Here is a 20784-nt window from a genome sequence, read left to right on the forward strand (position 1 = left end):
TTAAGAAGGACTTTCTCGAGTTACGACCATATGATGGTTTTTAAAGCTCAAGAAGCTCTATAATAAACAATATAAGTAGCTATTAAAAAAATAACAGACAAAAATAAATTAGAGTTTGAACAAAAATATCAACTGTACATTTGAAATATCAACTGTACATTTGAAAACTTGAGCAAATTTCTTTAAAAAGATTCCGGAAAAATAATTCAAATCATTGCTGAAGTGAACTTCTGACTAAATTACAGTAGTTAGTATTCAGCTTCAAAGACAAGAAACTAAATTTGACATACCAAACAATTTTTCCAGTCAATGAATCAGCTCATCATTATAACCAGTCTGCCATTTTGTTTGTTTTGATTTGCACAAGTAATATTGTAATTTGTGTTATATCATACACCTGTTATAATTTGCATTTATAACACTCGCTTCAGCTTTTCAGTGTTTAATCAAAACTAATAACATGTAATATGTATACTAGCATATAATAACGTAATATGAAAATATTTATCCAACCGTCCCGGAAAAAAACCGAGCACTTTACGGAAGAGACTAACTACGGGGATGCTTGCGCGACAACAAACAACAAAATTTCGAGATTCCAGTCCAATATCTATGCGTGAAGCTATGAGTGCCTCCTCGTCGCTACGCTCCTGCGGGGGCAATTACCGAAAATTTGTTTTTCACCGCTATCGAGACATAGAGACTAACTGAATAGCGGTTCATCTTCTTGCTGTGATTTCTCTGTCCAGTCGGGTCCACCGAGAGCGTAGTAAACTGCAATATTATGATTTTTTTTAAATACAAAGATCGTTACAATCTTCGTAAACAATGTTATGATTACGCATCGATGTTTATAGCGGATGAACCCGACTAGAGAGAAGGTCAGGAAGCGAGAACATCAGAGAAGGTCAAGAAACGAGAACATCAGAAGACTCCTAGAAGTGCCAAGAATTTTACTTTGAGCTGATGTGGTTGGCAAGATGAGTTCACTCGTCATCCTTTCATCAGTGAGTTATTTTTTAGTTCTCCTTATATTTGGCCACTTTTTCCCTCTTTTTCCAAAACTTTTAGCTTTAATCCAGACGTCCGCGCTCTCGATAGGATCGATCATCGGAACGGCTCGATGACGGATCGATATGTGATCGATGGATTACTTAACGATCCGGATAGGAGATCGATGGAAGATTCAGCCATTAAAAAGTCTTGAGTATCGATCCTTCGTTGATCCATTATCGAGCTAGTATTCAATATCAAGTATAACGACCCTCGACATGGCCCGAGAATTCTCGGGCCAAAACTTTTATTGGAATGCGCATAAAGCCCGAGCATGGCCCGAACATGGCCCAAGTTTTCGGGCCGCGGGCGGGCCACACGCGCCACAACCAGTGTAGCTCTAAAGCTCTAAAACAGCATCTAATAACATGAAAACCAGAATATGATTCTTCAATGGGAATCAAAACTATAAAGTGTACTTACAAACATCAATTTGTTAGATATAAGTCCATATTCATTTGACAACGCAAAACGTCAAATTGACGTTATGAGGGGGTGGGGGGGGTTTCAAAAGTTAGGTTTGACGTTATAAGAAATCAAAGGTATACCTTTTTGTGAAAATCGCGGATATTTGTAACCACCAACCACACTATACTTTATAAGCTTTCGAAAACATATTCGTGTATGAAGTACATGAAAATTTGCTGCTTGCATAATCCCATTGGTTTGCGCTATGATATCATTACATCATATTTTCATTGTTTGCGCGATCGAGCGAACCACATCGCACAAGTGGGCAAAGAAGGTGGTACGCCTAAAGCACGGCACCGACCTAGCGCCAAGTGGAGCTTTTAATTTCTTTTTAAATAAAGGTCATTAGTTAAAAGAACACATACACGCACGGGTACAACCAAGTACAGTCTTTGCGACGGAACGGGTTAACTTTGATGAAAAATGGCTACAACTTTTGGTATACATCAGTACATCGCTTGACGTTATCTGTGGGGGGGTTCAGAGGATAACGTCAATTTGACGTTTTGCGTTGTCAAATGAATATGGACAGGTCCCCTAACAAAATTTATAACGGCACTGTCATCATTGACAATAAAACAAACAATATTCTGTCAAGAGCCTTGTAAACATTCCAACAACTTCCATCGAAATGATCTATCACAGTTCAGTCTACCATTGTAGCGCGGTCCGAGGATTGATCCGAGAACTCTCGCAGAGCGCCCGAGCTCCCGCGCGGCGCGCACCGCGGGGATGAAAAACTTCAATCTGTCAATCATTTTCTCAAGCGAAGAGTACGCGAAGCGATTCTAGCTTTACGATAGTGCCGCAGATCATCAATGGATAGTATTCAATTATCATTACCCTTTATTTTCATTACTAGAACTTTTGCAAAAAAAAGGAAAAATAGAAAAGTTGTATTTTTTACTGCTCTATTCACATACTGAATTTGAAAGAACTTCTATGTGGCATTTTTTTGCAAACTTCAAAAAAATGATTTTTGTCCCGCCTTTGCGGGATTTTGGCCCAAGTGCTTGAGTGCAGCATAGGGTACAAAGTCCAAATATGCGTTTCCCGTAATTTTTGTATGAAGAGTTAGGTCTACACTGACAACTTTTGAAATCATGATTTAAACCCGCGTGTAATTTCAGGACTGCATTTTTTCAATATTTTCTCTAGAAAAACTTGATTTCACTTAAATATTTGCTATTAAACTGGTCCTGGTTTTAAACTTTGAAGCGTGGTCCACGAGGAGTTTGTTAAGTTTATTTAGCAAGATGAACTAGATGAAACGCGACCGAAATAAATTAAAATTAACATTTTCACACATTTTCAACGTCATTTTCACGTTTTAATTTCATTATGACTGGACAAGCTGGATTAATCAATGGAATCTTCTGACACAGGCACAAAGGTATAGGTTGAACAGTTTACGTCTTAAGTCGTAGCCCGAACGTGGCCCGAATGATTCGGGTCAAGTTCGGGCCAAAAGAATTGATAGGGTCTCTCGGCCCGAACATGGCCCGAAGAGGCCCGAGAATTCTCGGGCCATGTTGAGGGTCGTTCGAGTATACCGATTCGTCATCGATCGTTAATCGATTCGTCATCGATCGTTAATCGATTTGTTATCGATCGTAAATCGAGTATGAGTCGATAGGGTCGATAAGATCGATAAAAGGTCGATGATAGATTGATAAATAATCGATAACTAATCATAAGCTTAAAAAAATCTTGAGTATCGATCCTCTATCGATCTTCTATCTAGATCGTTAAGTAATCCATCGATCACATATCGATCCGTCATCAAGCCGTTCCGATGATTGATCCTATCTAGCGCGGACGTCTGGTTTAATAGTTCTATTATTCTTGGAAAACCGTGGTGACCAGCCATTTTTTATAAAAGACGGTGGATAAACCTTTTCGCCTTTCCAAGTGGAAGTTCGCTAGATTTTGTAGAAAGAGACATTAGGGATGAAAGTCTGTACAGTCTAATCGTAAAGCTAGAATCGCTTCGCGTCTCTTCGCTAGAGAAGATGATTGACAGAGTAAAGTTTTTCATCCGCGCGAGAGCTCGCAGGCCTTCTGCGAGAGCGTTCTCGGCTCAATCCTTGGACCGCATTAAAAATGGTAGACTTGCTGTGACAGATCATTTCGATGTAAGTTGTTGGAATCTTTACAAGTTTTTATTGTCAATGATGACAGTGCCTTTATAAAACTTTTACAAATTGGAGCGCTCCCGCAATTTTGTCACGGTGGACTTGACAGCTTTGTCAAAACGTTTCATTTTTTTCAAAATGCTGGTGAACAAGCTTTGACCATTGATTTTAGTCAATTTGAGGGTGCTGATTTGGAATTTAAATGTTACCAATGTTTTTGCTCAGTTTAAAGAGCTCTATCATGTAGTGTAGACCCCTCAAAAATCATTTCCAGGGCTTACAATTTTGCCTAAAAACACAAAAAATCACAAATTACCCAAAAACTGTGGGTTTTTAAGCTTGGTAAACATTCAAAAAGACCTTTTCGCCTTTCCATCCGGCATCTTGAATTGTATGCAAAAATACAGGAACAAAAAGGCTGTGGTTGGATTTGGTTGGAAAATATGCAAAACATAATGCAAGTTTACACAAAGATTAAAAAGACAAAGCATTTTATAAAGAAATATTATAATCATTATCAGAACAATAAAAGATGGAATTTTTTAATCCAAAAAGAAATATTTACGGAACAACAATAAGCCTTTAAGAAATTTGTTCTTAAAGACATAGTATATTCTGTTTTCATGCCATTAAAAAATTCCACGAAGACGGAGTACACACATCAACTTTCAAAACACGCAAACTGAAAGCAGTAATTGTTCCCGCATTGAGTGCGAGTAGGCTTCCACTCTATGCGGGAGTATATGGTTCTCCTCCGTAACGTATTTTATATTTCTCAATGTTTCGTGCGCTTCTATTGTCTTGTTTTATGTATTGTCTTTGTCTTGTCTTGTCCCTTGTGAATTTGTATTGTGACGTCACTTAATTGGATTTTGTAGGCGTTTTAAAATGTTATTTCTCTGAATGTCGTTTATTGAACTGTTGTATGTTGTTGTGAGTGCTGTGAGGGTGAAGTGAAAGAACTTTAGTATTTTAGTAAGTATTTTCTATGTTTGTGTACATGCTTAGTTCTTTGTGGGGCTTGCGTCTTCTGTGTGTTTTCCAGTGCTTCGTTTTCAGTGTGCTTCGTCTAGGTTTTGTTTGGGGGTTTGCGTCTTTTCTGTTTGCCAGCCTTTCGTTTCTTTTGGGTCTAACTTAGGATATTATCAGTTTCTTGTAACTAGTTTATGGCAAGTTTTCTAACTTCTAATTTTGTGCATTTGTTTTAGCCCTGAAATATATGGTCAGAATATACTCATCGGGGTCAGTGATATATTCCTCGCTACTGCGTTAGCAGTAACAGTAATTATGAGGTCACATATTCCTTTCTTTGAAGAAAATATTAAAACCCCTGTTTTGATATACTCTTGGGTGCCTAATAAACATATACATGTATGTTTATTTTTTCGTGTCAAATTTCCCGCCTGTACGCAGCTTATTAGGACCTGTACGTTTATTTATTTTGAAGAATTTTCCCGCCTGTACGTTTATTCCCTCCTGTACGTTTATTTATTTTAACCCAACACTGTATTGCTTGATTCATTACTGGAAATATCTTTTTGTTCAAGTAAGACGTGTAGAAAGGCTGTTAATTACATTCGAACGTATTGTGGGAGATTTCGAATGTTACACGAGTAAATTCGAGCGTTCAATTTGAATTGAAACATTCAAATCAAAACAAAATTTTTCCCTGTACGTTTATTTTATCCTGTACGTTTATTATCTTAGCTCTATTTTCTCGCCTATACGTTTATTTCAGCCTGTATGTTTATTAATTCCAATTTTATTCCCACCCTGTACGTTTATTTTGGTCTGTACGTTTATTAGGCACCCGAGAGTACAAGGTTAAGCCCAACAGGTCAGTAAAAGCCGCTGTAAATCAGGGGGTTCAGTGGTTTGATCATTTGGTGGTTCTATCCCAGGAGAATAATTTACCGTCAGCCGAATAAGGATTATTTTTCTACCTTCGCTATTGATTTTTCAGCTTGAGTTTATGTCTAATGTTATGGTTTTTTGAAGTGCTTGTTACAAGAGATGAGCAAATTTAATTATCTTTAGTTTTCAAGAGAAGCAAATTTAATCTTTCATCTATATACCGTGAAGTTGGATAACTTGCATCAGTGTGGAGGGAAACTTGCATAGCCATCAAATGGCTGACCAATTAAGGGTTCGAACTCTCAAAAATGACACTCTCATTCTTGCCAGTTAACCGCTTTATCCACTCGGCCACTAGAGTTGATGGTCTTAGGTTAACAATAATTAATAATACCATATACTTTTATTTGCCATGACCTGTATAATTTTATTTACCCTGTCAAGGTATTAACTTTTTAAACAAATGATTTTAGATCATTTCAAACATGCAGGAGCCGATCACTCATCAAGATCTTTAGGACTCCAATTCTGTAAGGGGACTGCAACAAACGGGCTGTAAACCCTGCTAGTGCCTATGAAATGAGAATTTCCATCTGGGGGGTTAGGACACTCTGCTCTAATCTCCTTAAAGTCTCAAAAGACTGAAAAGAGAAGCTTTTTCTTGCATACAGTACCCATATACAGCAGACAGAATTCACAGAGCGTACACGCGCGGGCGTTTAAACAAGATCGCGCGGAATGCGGGTCAAAAAAATTCCCGTGAGCAATCTCGTTATTTATCAAAAAGTCTCACATCTCTAATCTACCATTTTTGTTTTGATTCAACTTTGTATTTTAATGACCAGCCAGGTCACACTCATTTGAGGGCTATGCATGTTAACCTCCACTGATGCAAGTTACTCGATCTCACGGTACAACCCGCCCCAAACAAGATTACACTTTAATATAGTGAACCATAAACAATAACAAACTTATCCCATGTGATTGCAGGGATAATCGAAGATAAATGACAAGAGCAGCCTCGCGGGCGTCGCCGTGCGCCTGCAATTATAAAAGTAAAGAAAACAACAAACTTTTGTAATTTGCAGAACAAACAGCCCGGGTTAACAGATAAAGCTATCAAATCATAATGGTAGCCTAGGAGTGCACTTTTTAAAAGCAAAACCAACTTCTTTGACTGGCTAGTTAGAGCTGTAGGTAAGGTGTCCGGAATTAGGCATTGTCCGCAATTGGGCAAGTGGTAAGGCATTAATTTTTTCTGATTTTTAGCATGAAAGTAGGATAATGATCATTGGTAAAAGATGGTTGAAGCAGATTTTCACAAAAAGATTTTTGCGGCTCAAAAAACGAATATCTATCTATAAGAATCGCTATTTATAAGCATAAATCAATGTTCTTAGCCAAATTATTATTTTTATTATTATTTTTTCTAAGCGAAGAAAATGTTTTGAGCAAATGAGACTTTTTTTCTCAAATTCCTTACGAATTTTATCTCATTTTGAGCCCTCAGCTCAGCTTCCCCATTTTTATGGTTGTTCCGCCTGGCCTGTAATTCATTAAAATCTTTTTCAATAGTGTTGATAGTTTCTCACAATAGATGTGCTTTTATTATATTTTTTTGTATTTTGACCAGTTATGTTTTATGTTTTTCATTGTTTCAATCTTCATTGATTAGTTTGATAACTAGGTAGGTCCATAAAAGTATCACTTGTTAACTTTTAATTGTGAAATTTTCAAAATAAAGTGTAAGCAAGCTTTCTCAGAATGTCAATTCTTAAATGAATATAGTAGTCCCTTTAAAATTGTTTAATCAGTTTAAGCTGAGTAGCATCCAATTCCAGAATCAAGAAAACTTTAGTACACACCTTTAATTATTATGCATCAGCGTGTTATTGAAATTTTTAGTTATTCAACTTGACATTATGATTACGAAAATGGTATGGTGATGGATTGATTTCAATGTCCAGACAAAATTTGTACAGTGTTTTTAAACAGGAATATCTCTTTTCACTAATGGTAGAACTTCTTATGAATATGAATATTTGAAATTTTGAAAAGAAAGTTTGAAAATACTGACATAAGCATTTTATTACAAAATTTCTGTAATTTCTGATTTTAATGTCATCAAATATTTTGAAATATTTTTCCTTGAGCATACTTCTTTTGAGATAAGCTATCATTGGTGAAAATTTCATTTAGTTTTGTTGACTAGTCTCTGAGATGTTCAATTTTTTTTTCATCACTTAAAATCAGTTATGATGTAAAAACCAGATGAGTAATTTTTTATGTTGGGAGGGATGGAACTGTTTCCTAAAATTACTGAAAATAAATTAGAGAGCTCTATGATCGATCCTGCAAAAGACTTTTCTTGAAATTGATATTCAAATGTCATAGCTGAAAAAGCTGGTTAATCATATTAGGATAATATTTTAAGGTGCAGCCACAAATTACATTTTCTATTTTTCTTAGGATGAAAATGAAATCAAAGACATCAACGAAAAGTTATCAGAAGATGGTTTTCATGATGACCTTTCTGAAGAACACAAATTACGTTACATTTGGAGGCTGTACAGAAGATCAGAGTGTAGTTTATCATCTTCTGTCGAGGACATCAACAAATTACGCAAACAGCAAGCTGATGATATGGTTCAGGTCATTATTTTTCACTTAACGACTTCATGTAGAAAACTACTTTGAGATTCGTCTAATCAATGAGATCTTTTGAAAGAAGTATTTGGTTTTTATTAGATCATTTCTGCATGAATATAGTACACTCGATTACATGTCACTGATAACAATAAGGAAATATATCAAATCATGTACCTAGAAAATGATACTTTCTAGACTAGCTATATTTTCTTAAAGGTTTGGCCTATTTATTTTCACAAAGTTTTGTTTGATCTTTTTAGGTTGAAGAATATATTTCCCACATCCAGCAATTATCTGACGAACAAAAGAAATTTCTGGCGGATTATGAGAAAGAGAATGACCACCTAAAACATGAAGCAGAATCTATCAAAAAGGTCCTTGAAGAATCTCTTGATCTCTTTGATGAGGAGAATCGTGAAAATTCAACATTGGAGAAAATTGAAAATCTTGTCAATAAACACAAAGTTCTGAATGAGAGCTTCGACCAGTTACGAATCGAGAAAGAAATTCTATCAGAGACACTTTCTGAACATTCTTCTTCTTTCAAAGAAGAAATCAAGTTAGTTGATTATCTTAATAAAGATACAGGAAGTTTTGATGATTTGAGTGACATGTTGAAAACTACTGAACCCCTCGAAAAAATGAAAATCCTGATGAACATTGCACAAAAACAAAATCAAGATTTAAAAAGCATGAACCACGATCGGAGGAAGCTTCAAGAGTATTTGTTGTTACATGATGAACATTTTTATATGGAGCAAATTATCGAAAATCTCAAAGCGAAAGATGAAAAACATCAATCTCTACAGGATGATCTGTTCGCTTTGAAAAAAACTTTAATCGATCCCCACCACAAGTCTTTGAACTTTTCCCTCCATGTTGATTCTGATGATGATGACGGTGATGTAGAAGATTCTGAAATCGAGGAAGAATTCAGCACTCAACATTTCATTGAAATCACTCAACGTTTTCAAATTATGAAACAAGAAATCAACGACCTGAACCAGCAAGTCACTTCCATCAATTCTGTAATAGATTCTGATGATCTTGATTTTCACCAAGGTGCCACTATCGAAGAAAAGATTTTGTTAGTGAAAAAATCGTTGGGCGAGCAATCAGATGTGATTCAGGAAAAAGATGAATCCATGTCTAAACTTGCTGTTATTCTAAACTGCAAGCCCTCTGAAGAAGTGCTGGTTACTTCAATTTCCAAAATGAAAAACACTTTCGAATTACAAGAGATAGAAATAAATAACATCAAACTAATATTTGACATCAAAAACATAGATGATGATCTAGTATCGGCTGTGGTAAGTTGTGTTGAGGTAATGACAGAGAAAATTGAATCCTTGGAAAGAGACCTGAACGCTGTTAAAGAGATGGTTGGTTGTTCATCAAATGTGAATGTTATTAAATCTCTAAAATTGTTGATAGATGGAAGAACGAATCTGAAGCAATTGGTAGAGGACTTTGCGGAGCTAACTGACACCAAATATTTGCAGGGTGAAGAGAGAACCGAAATTGTTTTAGATTCTTTGAATGATATCAAGACCAGATTGAAATATTATATGTCAGAGGAGGAAGAAATAAGAGAATTTGTTCATGCAAACTGTGAGAAAGCTACAGATGATGAAATGTCTTTGCGTGTTTTATTTGACGAGTTTACCAAGTTAAAGAAATCTGAAGAATTGTTGAAGAGGGAATACATATCGCTGGAAGAACGGATAAAAGAATTTTGCGTCGGACTTGTTGGACGTGAGCAAGCTACAGAAGACCACGATATTTGTCGCATTTTGCAAAAATATGAGGAAAATAAGAAAAGTGAAATGTTGGAATTGGTGAATTTGATACACGATTCGGGGTTGGTGGACATTGAAACAAATTATGAAGACATCAAAGAAAACCTGACATTGCTCATACAGTGTTGCAAAGATTCAATTTCTAACAAGAATGAAGAAATCTCAAGTGCAAAACAACTATTGTGCAATAACTTGCAATACAGTGAACTTCTAAAAGATGAGAAACTGGAAGATTCGATACGAGTTTTGATCGATGGTAAGAATCAGGCTCAAACTGTGATTGATGACTTTTTAAGAGAAAACGGATTCGAAAACGAAAGTCAAATACTTCCCTTCGAACGAAAAATTACATTTTTCTCAGATAAAGTAAGAGAAATGAAAAGTGATTTGAGCAAAGCAGAATCTGAAAAATTGAAATTCGAAGAAACAGAAACTCTATTAAAAGCCAAAATTGATGCTATAAAACTCCCTGGTCCATCCCTAAATGAAGACATTTTGTCCAAAATCGAACACGTTCAGGAGCACGTGGTGAATTTAGAATCGGCTGTGGATGATCATCAGTCATTTGTGAAGGAGATCGAAAGTTTGTCTTTCAATTTGATTGGTGATGGGAATGACAATATTGATGACATTAACAACAACATTGATACTCATCAGAGACTCCGATCTTTTTCTAAACGATACCAAAAATTGTGCGAGGAGGCATCAATTCTACACAAAATAGAACAGAGAATGGAGGCTTTATCAGCTATCGTCGATACTTCTAAAAGTACACTCGAAAATTTTGATCGTCTTGCAGAAGAACATGTACACATGCACCAAACCCTGACTGGAAAAAATGAACAATTAATTTCTCTGGAAAATGTGATAAAAGACTGCCATAAGGACTTGCAAGAGGTAGAAGATCAAACCACGTTTGGAATATATGCCTCCGGTGGAGATGATGCGAGCTTTGATGAAATAACTAACCAATTCAAAAAGAACCTTTGCAAGTTATGCAATGATTTACGGACGATAAAGCAATGCTTGTGTGACGGAGACTCGTCACAGCTTCCAACAATACAACAATGTGTACAAATAGCTCAGCGAATCGCTCAGGAGAAGCAACAAGTTTCAAGGACAATAGAAAACTTACAGTCTGCAACAACAACTATTAACGAGGAGCCAGCTTTAACTGACATTGGTAGTTTTGAGGATCTTTCTAATGCTTTCTTGGTTTTACTTAAAGTCTACGCTGAAATTAAATCACGTTTAGAAACTCTTCAGAATGAACACGGAGATTTGGAAACGCAAAACACCTCTATGAAGCAAAGCTTAGAACAACAGAATGGGGAAATTGAAACCTTGTTGTCAAATATTGAACGCTTAGAGATGAGTAAGCAGGAAAACGACCTTGAGATTCAGAAATTACAAAGAGAGAAAGAATCGCTCGAGAGACAGTTAGAAGATCAATCAAAGAGGATTGAAGGTTGTAATGAGGCTTACGAAAGTTTGCTTCTTGAAAATAATCAATGTAAAATTCACAACGAGTCGATATTAACTTTGGAAAACGAAAGAACTCAACTTCTTGAAGAAAACGACCTACAACGACAAGACATTGAACACCTCGAATCTGAACGTACGCGTTTGAGTGAGGAATTAAGACTTTTGAAAAGTGTTCATGGTCAGATTTCAGGAAAGGCAAAAAGTTTGGCGCAAGATCTCAAATCCTTGAAGCAAGAACACAAGGAGCGAGAGGAAAACCTTCGAATCAAAATTGAAGCACTGGAATTGACGCTTGAAGGTTTGTTCATTATTATTATTTTTGGACCTACCCCGGTGGGGTGGAGGTCCTATAAATTAACCTTTGTCCGTCTGTCCGTCCGTCTGTCCGTCCGTCCGTTAGTTACCAGCTTTTCTCGAGATTGGCTCATTAGTTTTTTCTAATTTTTTGCACAATGATGCAAAATGGCAATGCCCAAAATGTGACGGAGCCCGATTTTCGAAAAAAAATTTTTTCCGGCCGAAAATGGCGGAAATATGCCGGAAAAACTGGTTTTTCGGCATTTTCTCGAGATTTCATCATCAGTTTTTTCTGATTTTTTGCTCAAAGATGCGTATTAACAATGCCCAAAACATGACCTAGTCCGATTCTTGAGAAACAATTTTTTCCGGTCGAAAATGCCGAAAATATGCCGGAAATCGCCGTTTTTCTGGATTTTCATTGGACTTTTTCCATATAATTGGTTGTTTTTTTCATTCAAAAATATTATTAATGCCCACCATCAAGCATGTTTCAATTTTCAATAGAATTGATTTTTGAAGCCGGAACTATTTTAAAAGTCGCCTGAACAACCTATTTTCGCCGGAAAAACGCTATTTCTTGAATTTCTCGAGCTGTACTTTATATTTTTTAATGAAATTTTGCACACTGATGCAATATGACAATACCCAAAATGTGACGGAGCCCGATTTTCGAAAAACATTTTTTTTCCTGCCGAAAATGCCGGAAATATGTCGGAAAAATCGGTTTTTTGACATTTCCTCGAATTTTCATTTTTAGTTTTTTCTGATTTTTGCAGAAAGATGCGTATTCGCAATGCTCAAAAGATGGCCGAGTTCGATTTTTGAGAAAAAAAATTTTCCGTTTAAAAAATGCCGGAAATCGCCGTTTTTGCTGATTTTCATTGGATTTTTTCCTTATATTTCTATGTTTTTCACACAAAAACATTATTGATAACAATGCTCACCATCAAGCATGATTCAATTGTCAATAAAACTGATTTTTGCAACCAGAACTTCCTATTTATTTTTTCCCTACAACCCTTCCCTCTCCACCCATCAACAATCAATGATGAATTTATTGCGTTGTGTATTTTCGCTAAACGCTATATTTTCTGACTGATTTTTTTCATTTTTCTTTTCGCATTGCTATCTAACTTTCATTATCAGGTAGGTCCATTCAGCATCTAGCTTGTTTTTTGTGTAAAATGCCAGTAAATATAATACTTCATAAATTGATCAGATCTGAAGGCTTGTGAAACAGGCCCGGCGGAACAACCGTAAAAGTGGGTAGACTGAAGGTTCAAAATGAGATAAAATTTGCTAGGAATTCGAGAAAAAAGTGTAATTTGCTCAAAAGTGGGGAGGCACTTCCGCCGGGTCTGTGAAAGGCTTTTTACTAAATTTTCACTATCGTGTTTTTGTTTTTCAGATGAGAGAGTCGAGTTTGACCAACTGCAAACTGATTACGAGGAGAAAATCTCACTTGAACAACGTAGAAATGAGAAACTTACTGACGAAATGGAAGTATTACGTCATGACCTGACTTCAGTTGAAGAAGATAAAAACATCCTGCAAACACAGGTTGGTTTTTCTGGTCTTACTATTTGTTTCATTGCTCTTTTTAACTTTACATTCCAATCAACCAACAACCAACCTTTAAGCCTTCTTCCCCTATCACTTTCTTTTCCATATCGAACATTATATCAAATGTTTTACCGTCCTCACAGCAAAGACTTCAATTAAGTGTGCTGCAAATGACGTCATCGCACTCACTATATCTGGGCCGTCGTCAACGATATTTCAGCCCGCTGAAGATATTTTAGTAACATTAGTGCGGGTATTGGATACATTTCAATGCCACCCGCCCGCCGTTCAGATGAGATGGAGTTTTTATAAGATACTTTAACAAGAAGCCGAAGCGGCATGAAGGCCCAGCTGACGTGGCAATAACCAAATGTCGTTTGTATTGGGTATATACCTTAAGAGAACCAATGTTTGCGGAATCGTATTTTTGCAATTTTAGGGTTTGAAAGAAAACATCAAATCTTAGAATCCTAATGCACACATTTTCGGCAGAGATTGAAATACAGAACATTCAAAAAAATAAAACCCAGCTGCGCTAGAAGGTCAGTAATGATAAATGATACGCAATATATGTATATAATAGATTTACTTTATGTTTTTGTTACTAGTATGAAAGAAAAAATCGGTTTAAATAAATTCACAAACTTCAAATGTCAAATGTTGACCGTCAAAGTTCAGAAATATCGATTTAAAACGCGTAGCATCGTGAAAAACATTCCAAACTTATTCAAATTTACACTCACATGAGCTGCATTTTATTATCCTTAAATGAGTTACAACATAAGTTTACTACAGCAAAAGTTTACTTGAAAAAATTCTCTGTCAGGTTTGAAAAATCCAACCACCGACCGTTTAGAGCGATAGATCCAAAATTGACCATTTTCACGAGTAGCATCATGAAAAACATTCCAAACTTATTCAAATTTACACATGAGCTGCATTTTAGTATCCTTTAATAACTTACAACATAAGTTTACGTGGAAAAATTCTCTTTCAGGTTTGAAAAATCCAGCCACCGACCGTTTAGAGCGACAAATCCAAAATTGACCATCTTCACGGGCGAGTTCACGGGCGAGTTCACGGGTAGCATCATGAAAAACATTCCAAACTTATTCAAATTTACACATGAGCTGCATTTTAGTATCCTTAAATGAGTTACAGCATAAGTTTACTTGGGAAAATTCTCTGTCAGGTTTGAAAAATCCAGCCACCGACCGTTTAGAGCGATAAATCCAAAATTAACCATTTTCACGGCGTAGCATCATGAAAAACATTTCAAACTTATTCAAATTTACACATGAGATGCATTTTAGTATCCTTTAATGAGTTACAACATAAGTTTACTACAACAGCATAAGTTTACTTGAAAAAATTCTCTGTCAGGTTTGAAAAATCCAACCAACCGTGCATCGACCGTTTAGAAAAATTGACCATTTTCACGGGTAGCATCATGAAAAACATTCCAAACTTATTGAAATTTACACATGAGCTGCATTTTAGTATCCTTTAATAACATACAACATAAGTTTACGTGGAAAAGTTCTCTGTCAGGTTTAAAAAATCCAGCCAACGACCATTTAGAGCGATAAATCCAAAATTGACCATTTTCACGGGTAGCATCATGAAAAACATTCCAAACTTATTCAAATTTACACATGAGCTGCATTTTAGTATCCTTAAATGACTTACAACATAAGTTTACTTGAAAAAAGTCTCTGTCAAGCTTGAAATATAAAACTCCAACATCCAAATGCTCCCACTTGCTCCCTGACCTGACTCCATCCATCTTGAAAACCTTAAAAAATACTTTGTCATAAAGAGAATGAAATTTGACTTTACTACCAATTCAATCCAATACAAGAGTATGTCAAACATCGTGCGGGTAGGCGAGGCAAAAATTCTAAATCGGCCGCTGGTTTAGCCTGGACTACTGGACTTGTTAATTTATTGCGCGCACAGGCTCCGACAAAGCCAAAATCTTTTCGGTCAGTTGCTTTTTAAAGGCCCACTTGCGCTGCGCGGCTGGGCCAATAATTGGTCATTTAAACTAATGAAATTGTTTTATTACTGGTTAACGACCAATCAAATCAAATAAGAGCTTGTAAAAACTCCATCTCGTCACTCCGCCGTTTTGCAACTTTTCTTTCTTACTTCTCGACCGCTAATGAGTACAATAATATCTCCCATTGTTTCAGGTAGAGAGTTTGTTGAAGGAGACTTTATCCCATGATACGAAAATCAAAAATTTAGAAGAAGAACATTCGACCACCCTGGAAAGCATGGTTCATGAATTTCAACAAAGACTGGATAACAAGGAAGAGGAGATCGAGTTCCTTGGTAATGAGATGATGGCGAAGAATGATCAACTGATTGAAGCTCAGGTATCTAATCGCACGATGAGTTATTTTCTCTTCTTTGGCGCGCCTTCAAAGAGAGCAATTAATCGTTAATTGCATCCTGTAGAGAGCAATTAATCGTTAATCACACTGTTCAATGAGGCGCCAATGTTTACAAAATTGATTTTTATGTTTTTCTTACATTTTTTTATCGAACGTTTTAATTCTAATTGCATTCGAAATTCCTTTTGTGAGAAGGAAAATCTTTAAGCAAACAATAAAAGAAAAACATAAAGAGAAGAGAAAAATGTAAAATTTTCAGTGTAATTGAAGGCCAGGTATCTTATTACCCGATCAATGATATTCCCTAAAAAAACCGTAGCGACCATAGTGCAGTGGTATAGCATCCGGCTACTGTGCGCAAGGTTGTGGGTTCAACCCCCAGCCGGGTCCCCCAAAGATTCCTAAAATGGTACTTGATGCCTCTCTGCTCGGGGTTTAGCAATTAAGAGAATGATCAAGAGTAAGTGGAGCAATCCAGGGAGAAAGAGTGGCGCCCTCCCCTACCTTCGGGTAGATAGCTATGGAAAGAGGAGCCTTCTGGTCGCCTCCAACTGCGGTCGCAGACTTACTTACTTACTTAAAAATAACGAAAGAAAAAGCTGGTCTAGTATCTTATTTGAACAACCACTATAGTCTAAATATTCTTCGCTGTTTGAAAACGATAGCCTGTTATTCCGAACCTCGTGTTTTTCTGTTGGTCATTTCCAACTTTGAGATAATTAATAATTCTTCTACTGAAATCTGATTTCCTTTCATGTTGCCTTAGGCTTCGTTGAAAGAATTAAAATCTTTAGAGAAGGACTTCCCGGAGAAGAAAGCCTTGGAAGAAACCAATTTTCGCTTACGTCAACAACTCACGATGAAGGTACAGTCAGGAGTTCAAAAATGTTTGCATGGAAGAAGGGCTTTCAATAATAAACGAATTTTACAATCAACTTTCATACTTTTAAGTTTTATGTCAAAATTGTTTCATTGGCTTTTCCAGAAAAAAAATTACCCCCCCCCCCGGATAGCAGGTCGAACCCCCCGGACAATCATCAGTTGACCCCATGGACAATCAAGATTACCCTCAAACAGAGAAAAATTTCCCTCCGGACAAGGCAAATTTTGTAGATTTTTCACTACCTCTCGGACACTGTATCCTCAACCACCCAAGCACGGACATTTTCTGGAAGACCTCATTGCCACTTTATTTTTTTAGGATGATCAACTGGAGATGTCAAGGGCAGAAAATATCAAGTAATCCATTCATAATTTTTATTAGTGATAATTATCATTGGTAAAATAAAATTAAAATCATTGGTATTCATGATGTAATATTTGCGTGTAAAACAATAGAGAGGAATAATTACGAAAACTTTTGGCAGTGGCGAGTTTTTATTAGATGCTTTAAGACATTATTGAGACCTGGGGTTTAAGGTTTTAATTTTTGTTTCTCCTTTGTTGGCGTTCAAAAATACTTTGCAGGGTTTGTTCTTGGAAAACACCGTGCGCGCAAACTTCTTGCCACTAACAATGGCTGCCAGTTAACGATGTGGTAGCGATTAAGATGATGAATTCCTTCGTTTCCCTTGAAATAATTACTTTTAAAAAACAGCTCCCCTTGCTTTTCAGGTTTCAAAACAAAATTACTGAGCTGAAAGTCCATTTGAAATTCACTCAAGAAAAACTGGAGAAACACAGAACAGCTTTCGACACTTTGAAAAATAAGTTGAAGAAAAGAAGCATGGAGATCAAGATGAGGGAAGATTCGGAAACGAGTTACAGAAATCAGGTTCCTAGAAAATAACTTCCACTGATTTATCTAAGAAACATTTTCCACTCAAAACATTTTTATTCCAACCATAGCTATAAAATTTATCATTTCCCCTGGATTTTATTTTAGGCGAACAAACTTTCGCGAAAGTTTATGCTCGCAAAAAATATTTTTCCTCAAATTCGCGAAATTAAATGTCGGAAATTTCGCGATTTTCCGACCTCGCGAGAGTTTCTGCTCCCGAAAGTTTGTACGTCTAAAGTATTTCGTCTTGGTGAAATGGTTGCGAACATGTAGCACGACTAAAATATTTTAACCTCCACTCCCATGTATATTTAGATCACTCACCTGCAAGAAACGAATGAAATTCAGACGGAGCTGCTTAGTCAACTTAAATGGGAATTGCAAGAACTCAGAGACGAGAATGGCCACGTGAGTTTATTATTTATGAAGCTTATTGGACGATCGGATTTTATGTTCATGGGGGGCCCTTCAAAAATAAAAAGAATCTTAAGAGGAAGCAAAAATTTAAGCAGTTTCTGAAATTTTGGTGAGTAGGTATTTCAAAGTGGCCAATTAAACTGAAACTAGATTAGAAATCCAGGAAAGTTGTTATTCCGCTTCAACTTCTAGAAGTATTTTATTTCATCTCGTGATAGGTCAAGTATCAGTCAGAATCTTTGAAGAGGTTGGCAGATCGTGAATCAGGCCGCACCAAAGATGTTGTTGTAAAAGCTACCAAGGTGAAATCACAAAATAGCGAACTCAAAAATGTAAGTTTTTTATCCTTCCTCTTTACAAGTTTACTGGAAGATGGTACTGTTAATAGCATCAGGTTATTAATATGATTTTTTAAAGATCTACACGTTTTTTATAAGAACAAGCTATATGGGAACACAAGGCTTTGAGGGCCAAAATTTTAAGAACAAGTTAAGAAAATTTAAGGATTTGCGGACTTCAAAACACCCAGTTTCTTAGTAAATTGGACAGGTCAGCTCAGAAAATGGTGAAAATAAAGCTTAAAAAATTATGAACATCCGAAGACTTCAAAAATTTCGGATGTTCTCATAAAAAATCGTGTAGATCAATTTGGAAATTAAAATAATGTTTGAAAAAATACCAAAATACATATAATTTGATTTCAAAACCTAACATGGCCTCTAAATATTAGTGTTGGTGCTTTTCTAGAAAAAAGAAAACTAATTAGTTTGACGTTGTACATACAAGAAAATCAGTCATTATAGCTTACTCCCCACAACCATTTAGTTGCTCGCATTATTTCAATTTTCAGACCTTGAAAGAAGCAATTGAGGAATTACATCAACTATGATCGTTTGGTTACCAGGTCACACAAAATATTTCACTTTTTACTAATGGATAGAGCACTTCTAAAACTCTCTGCTCAATAAAGCACACTTGACATCGACGGGGCCCCCCAGCGGTTTGCGTGAATGCGTGAATGGGCTTTTTTGGTTGCGTGAATGCGTGAAAATCGAAAAAAAATTGCGTGAATGCGTGAATTGAAAAAACTTGCGTGAACGTGAAAATCCAAATTTCTATTGCGTGAATGCGTGAATCTGCCCTGTTTTTTGCGTGGACGCGTGAATTTTTCCTTTTCACAGTTTGTAGAAAACCCCAAGGTGCGCACCTATTCCAAATTCAAGGGATGCCAGGTGAAGGTGTACAAAAAAATCAGCAACTTTCAAATTCTCTATTTTATAAAACGATTCATGATTTAGATGCACTTTCTAGCAATCTAGACACCTTAAATTTCCAGATTTTTTCGCTCGGGCCAAACATTGGTATTGGCCCTCGAATCTTAAATAACTCTAATTTCCCCCCGTGTTTGTTTCAGATAAAACCATGGTTATGCATGATGAATGATCCAGGACCAGGGCCAGGGCCAGGGCCAGAGTCACTGGGGGCAGGAGGCGGCCATGACTTCACCACGATTTTGCAAATAAAAAGAAACTTATTTCAAAGAAATTTTTACCCATGATGTAGACTTTCGATAACCTGATTTTTTGGCAACATTAATCTGAAATGGAGTCGTATTTAAGCACATCAGAGGGTTAAAATAGAAATTTTCTCCTGTCGGCGCAAAACATGGTTGCGCCTCCTTAGTCACGATGTTTTCGGCCCCTCCACGTTAGGAAATTAATTCGCGAGCCCTGATTAAAACCTTTCTTTTTAATTTTTTTTGATCGCGTTGCTCGCAACAAATGTTCATTCTTTTACTTCATTTTACAAGCTATCAAGCGATCGTACCTTGCCTCTAACGAATTTAGACTACATTCTTTTTCAATGGTGTTAAAGAGAGCATTTTTAGCCGAACGCGAGTGACAAAAATGCAAACATTTCCTCTCTACGTAAACCATGGTTGCGTCTCCTTACCCCTGAGCTAAGCATCATGGTGTCATACCCGAGTTTGTTGACCTATTTTTGATAATGTTTAAGCTATTTTTTGTACAAAAATTTGCCTGCGGCGCATATCTTTTCACTTACTATCGCGATACGTTAACTGCAGAAGCTTCACCTTTTCCAAACGATCATGACAAGTTAGAATAATGAAATATTTTGCGTGATGGCATGCGATTAAAGTTGAAAAATTACGTAACGCTTTTTGGGGGCTTCTTATGACGCTACCAAACACGGTGTTTTATAGTCAGGTCTACAGGAAAAAATCACTACTGAGTTAAGTTTTTCTCAAGTGCATGACCAGATCCGGTCGAATAATATCTCGAGTACAGCCTTATCATACTTTTTTTATGCAAATCGAACGTTTTACTCCATAATGGCGGAAATTACGTAAATTACCTCTATTTTTGGCATTTTACCCGATTTGTTCCGAAAATTTCCCCGATTTCCCAAAAAATTGGGTTTGCGTGAATTTCGAGAAAAACTTGCGTGAATGCGTGAATTGCGAAAATTTTTTGCGTGAATGCGTGAAATTTGGGTCCGCTGGGGGGGGCCTCATCGACAAAGTGAACTCCGATATTTCCTGGTGGAAGAATTATTCATAAAATTCAACTTCTTTTTTTTTACTGCAAAATAAGGATTATGCACATATAAATTTAATTTTAAAATGTAAACACACGTAAATAGTGTATATTTATATTGAATTGATTACTTTTATACCTGTATTTTAGAATATTTAAATTTGAATTATTATTTAAACACAACATCACTTTATGGAAGCACTTACGCAGAGCAAAAGACTTTATTTAATTTATCCTCCATTTTGCTGTCGCATTTTCAGCATTTACATAAGAAGACATTGTAAGAAAGATGCGAAGCCAATACCAATTCCATTTTATATC

At 36.3% G+C, this 20784-nt stretch overlaps 1 protein-coding gene across 1 annotated transcript; it reads left to right on the forward strand.

Annotated features, from left to right (window-relative positions):
• Positions 1 to 854: 854 nt before the first annotated feature.
• LOC136816492 (uncharacterized) lies at positions 855 to 18809 on the forward strand. Its single transcript, XM_067072830.1, has 11 exons — positions 855 to 1007; positions 7983 to 8165; positions 8423 to 11744; positions 13155 to 13306; positions 15505 to 15690; positions 16475 to 16573; positions 16910 to 16947; positions 17323 to 17482; positions 17804 to 17896; positions 18124 to 18237; positions 18756 to 18809. Exons 1-11 carry the CDS (start codon positions 981 to 983, stop codon positions 18792 to 18794), a joined length of 4413 nt encoding a protein of 1470 aa, XP_066928931.1. The 5' UTR covers positions 855 to 980; the 3' UTR covers positions 18795 to 18809.
• The last annotated feature ends 1975 nt before the right edge of the window (positions 18810 to 20784 follow it).

Source organism: Clytia hemisphaerica, unplaced genomic scaffold, assembly GCF_902728285.1.
Source record: "Clytia hemisphaerica strain Z4C2 unplaced genomic scaffold, Clytia hemisphaerica genome assembly, whole genome shotgun sequence".
NCBI classification, from domain to species: Eukaryota; Metazoa; Cnidaria; class Hydrozoa; order Leptothecata; family Clytiidae; genus Clytia; species Clytia hemisphaerica.

Coding starts and splice junctions, on each gene's coding strand:
- LOC136816492 (XM_067072830.1), top strand. CDS start 981: ATGAGTTCACTCGTCATCCTTTCATCA. Junction 8,166..8,422: donor AAGCTGATGATATGGTTCAG/GTCATTATTTTT, acceptor TGATCTTTTTAG/GTTGAAGAATATATTTCCCA. Junction 16,574..16,909: donor GTCAACAACTCACGATGAAG/GTACAGTCAGGA, acceptor TTATTTTTTTAG/GATGATCAACTGGAGATGTC.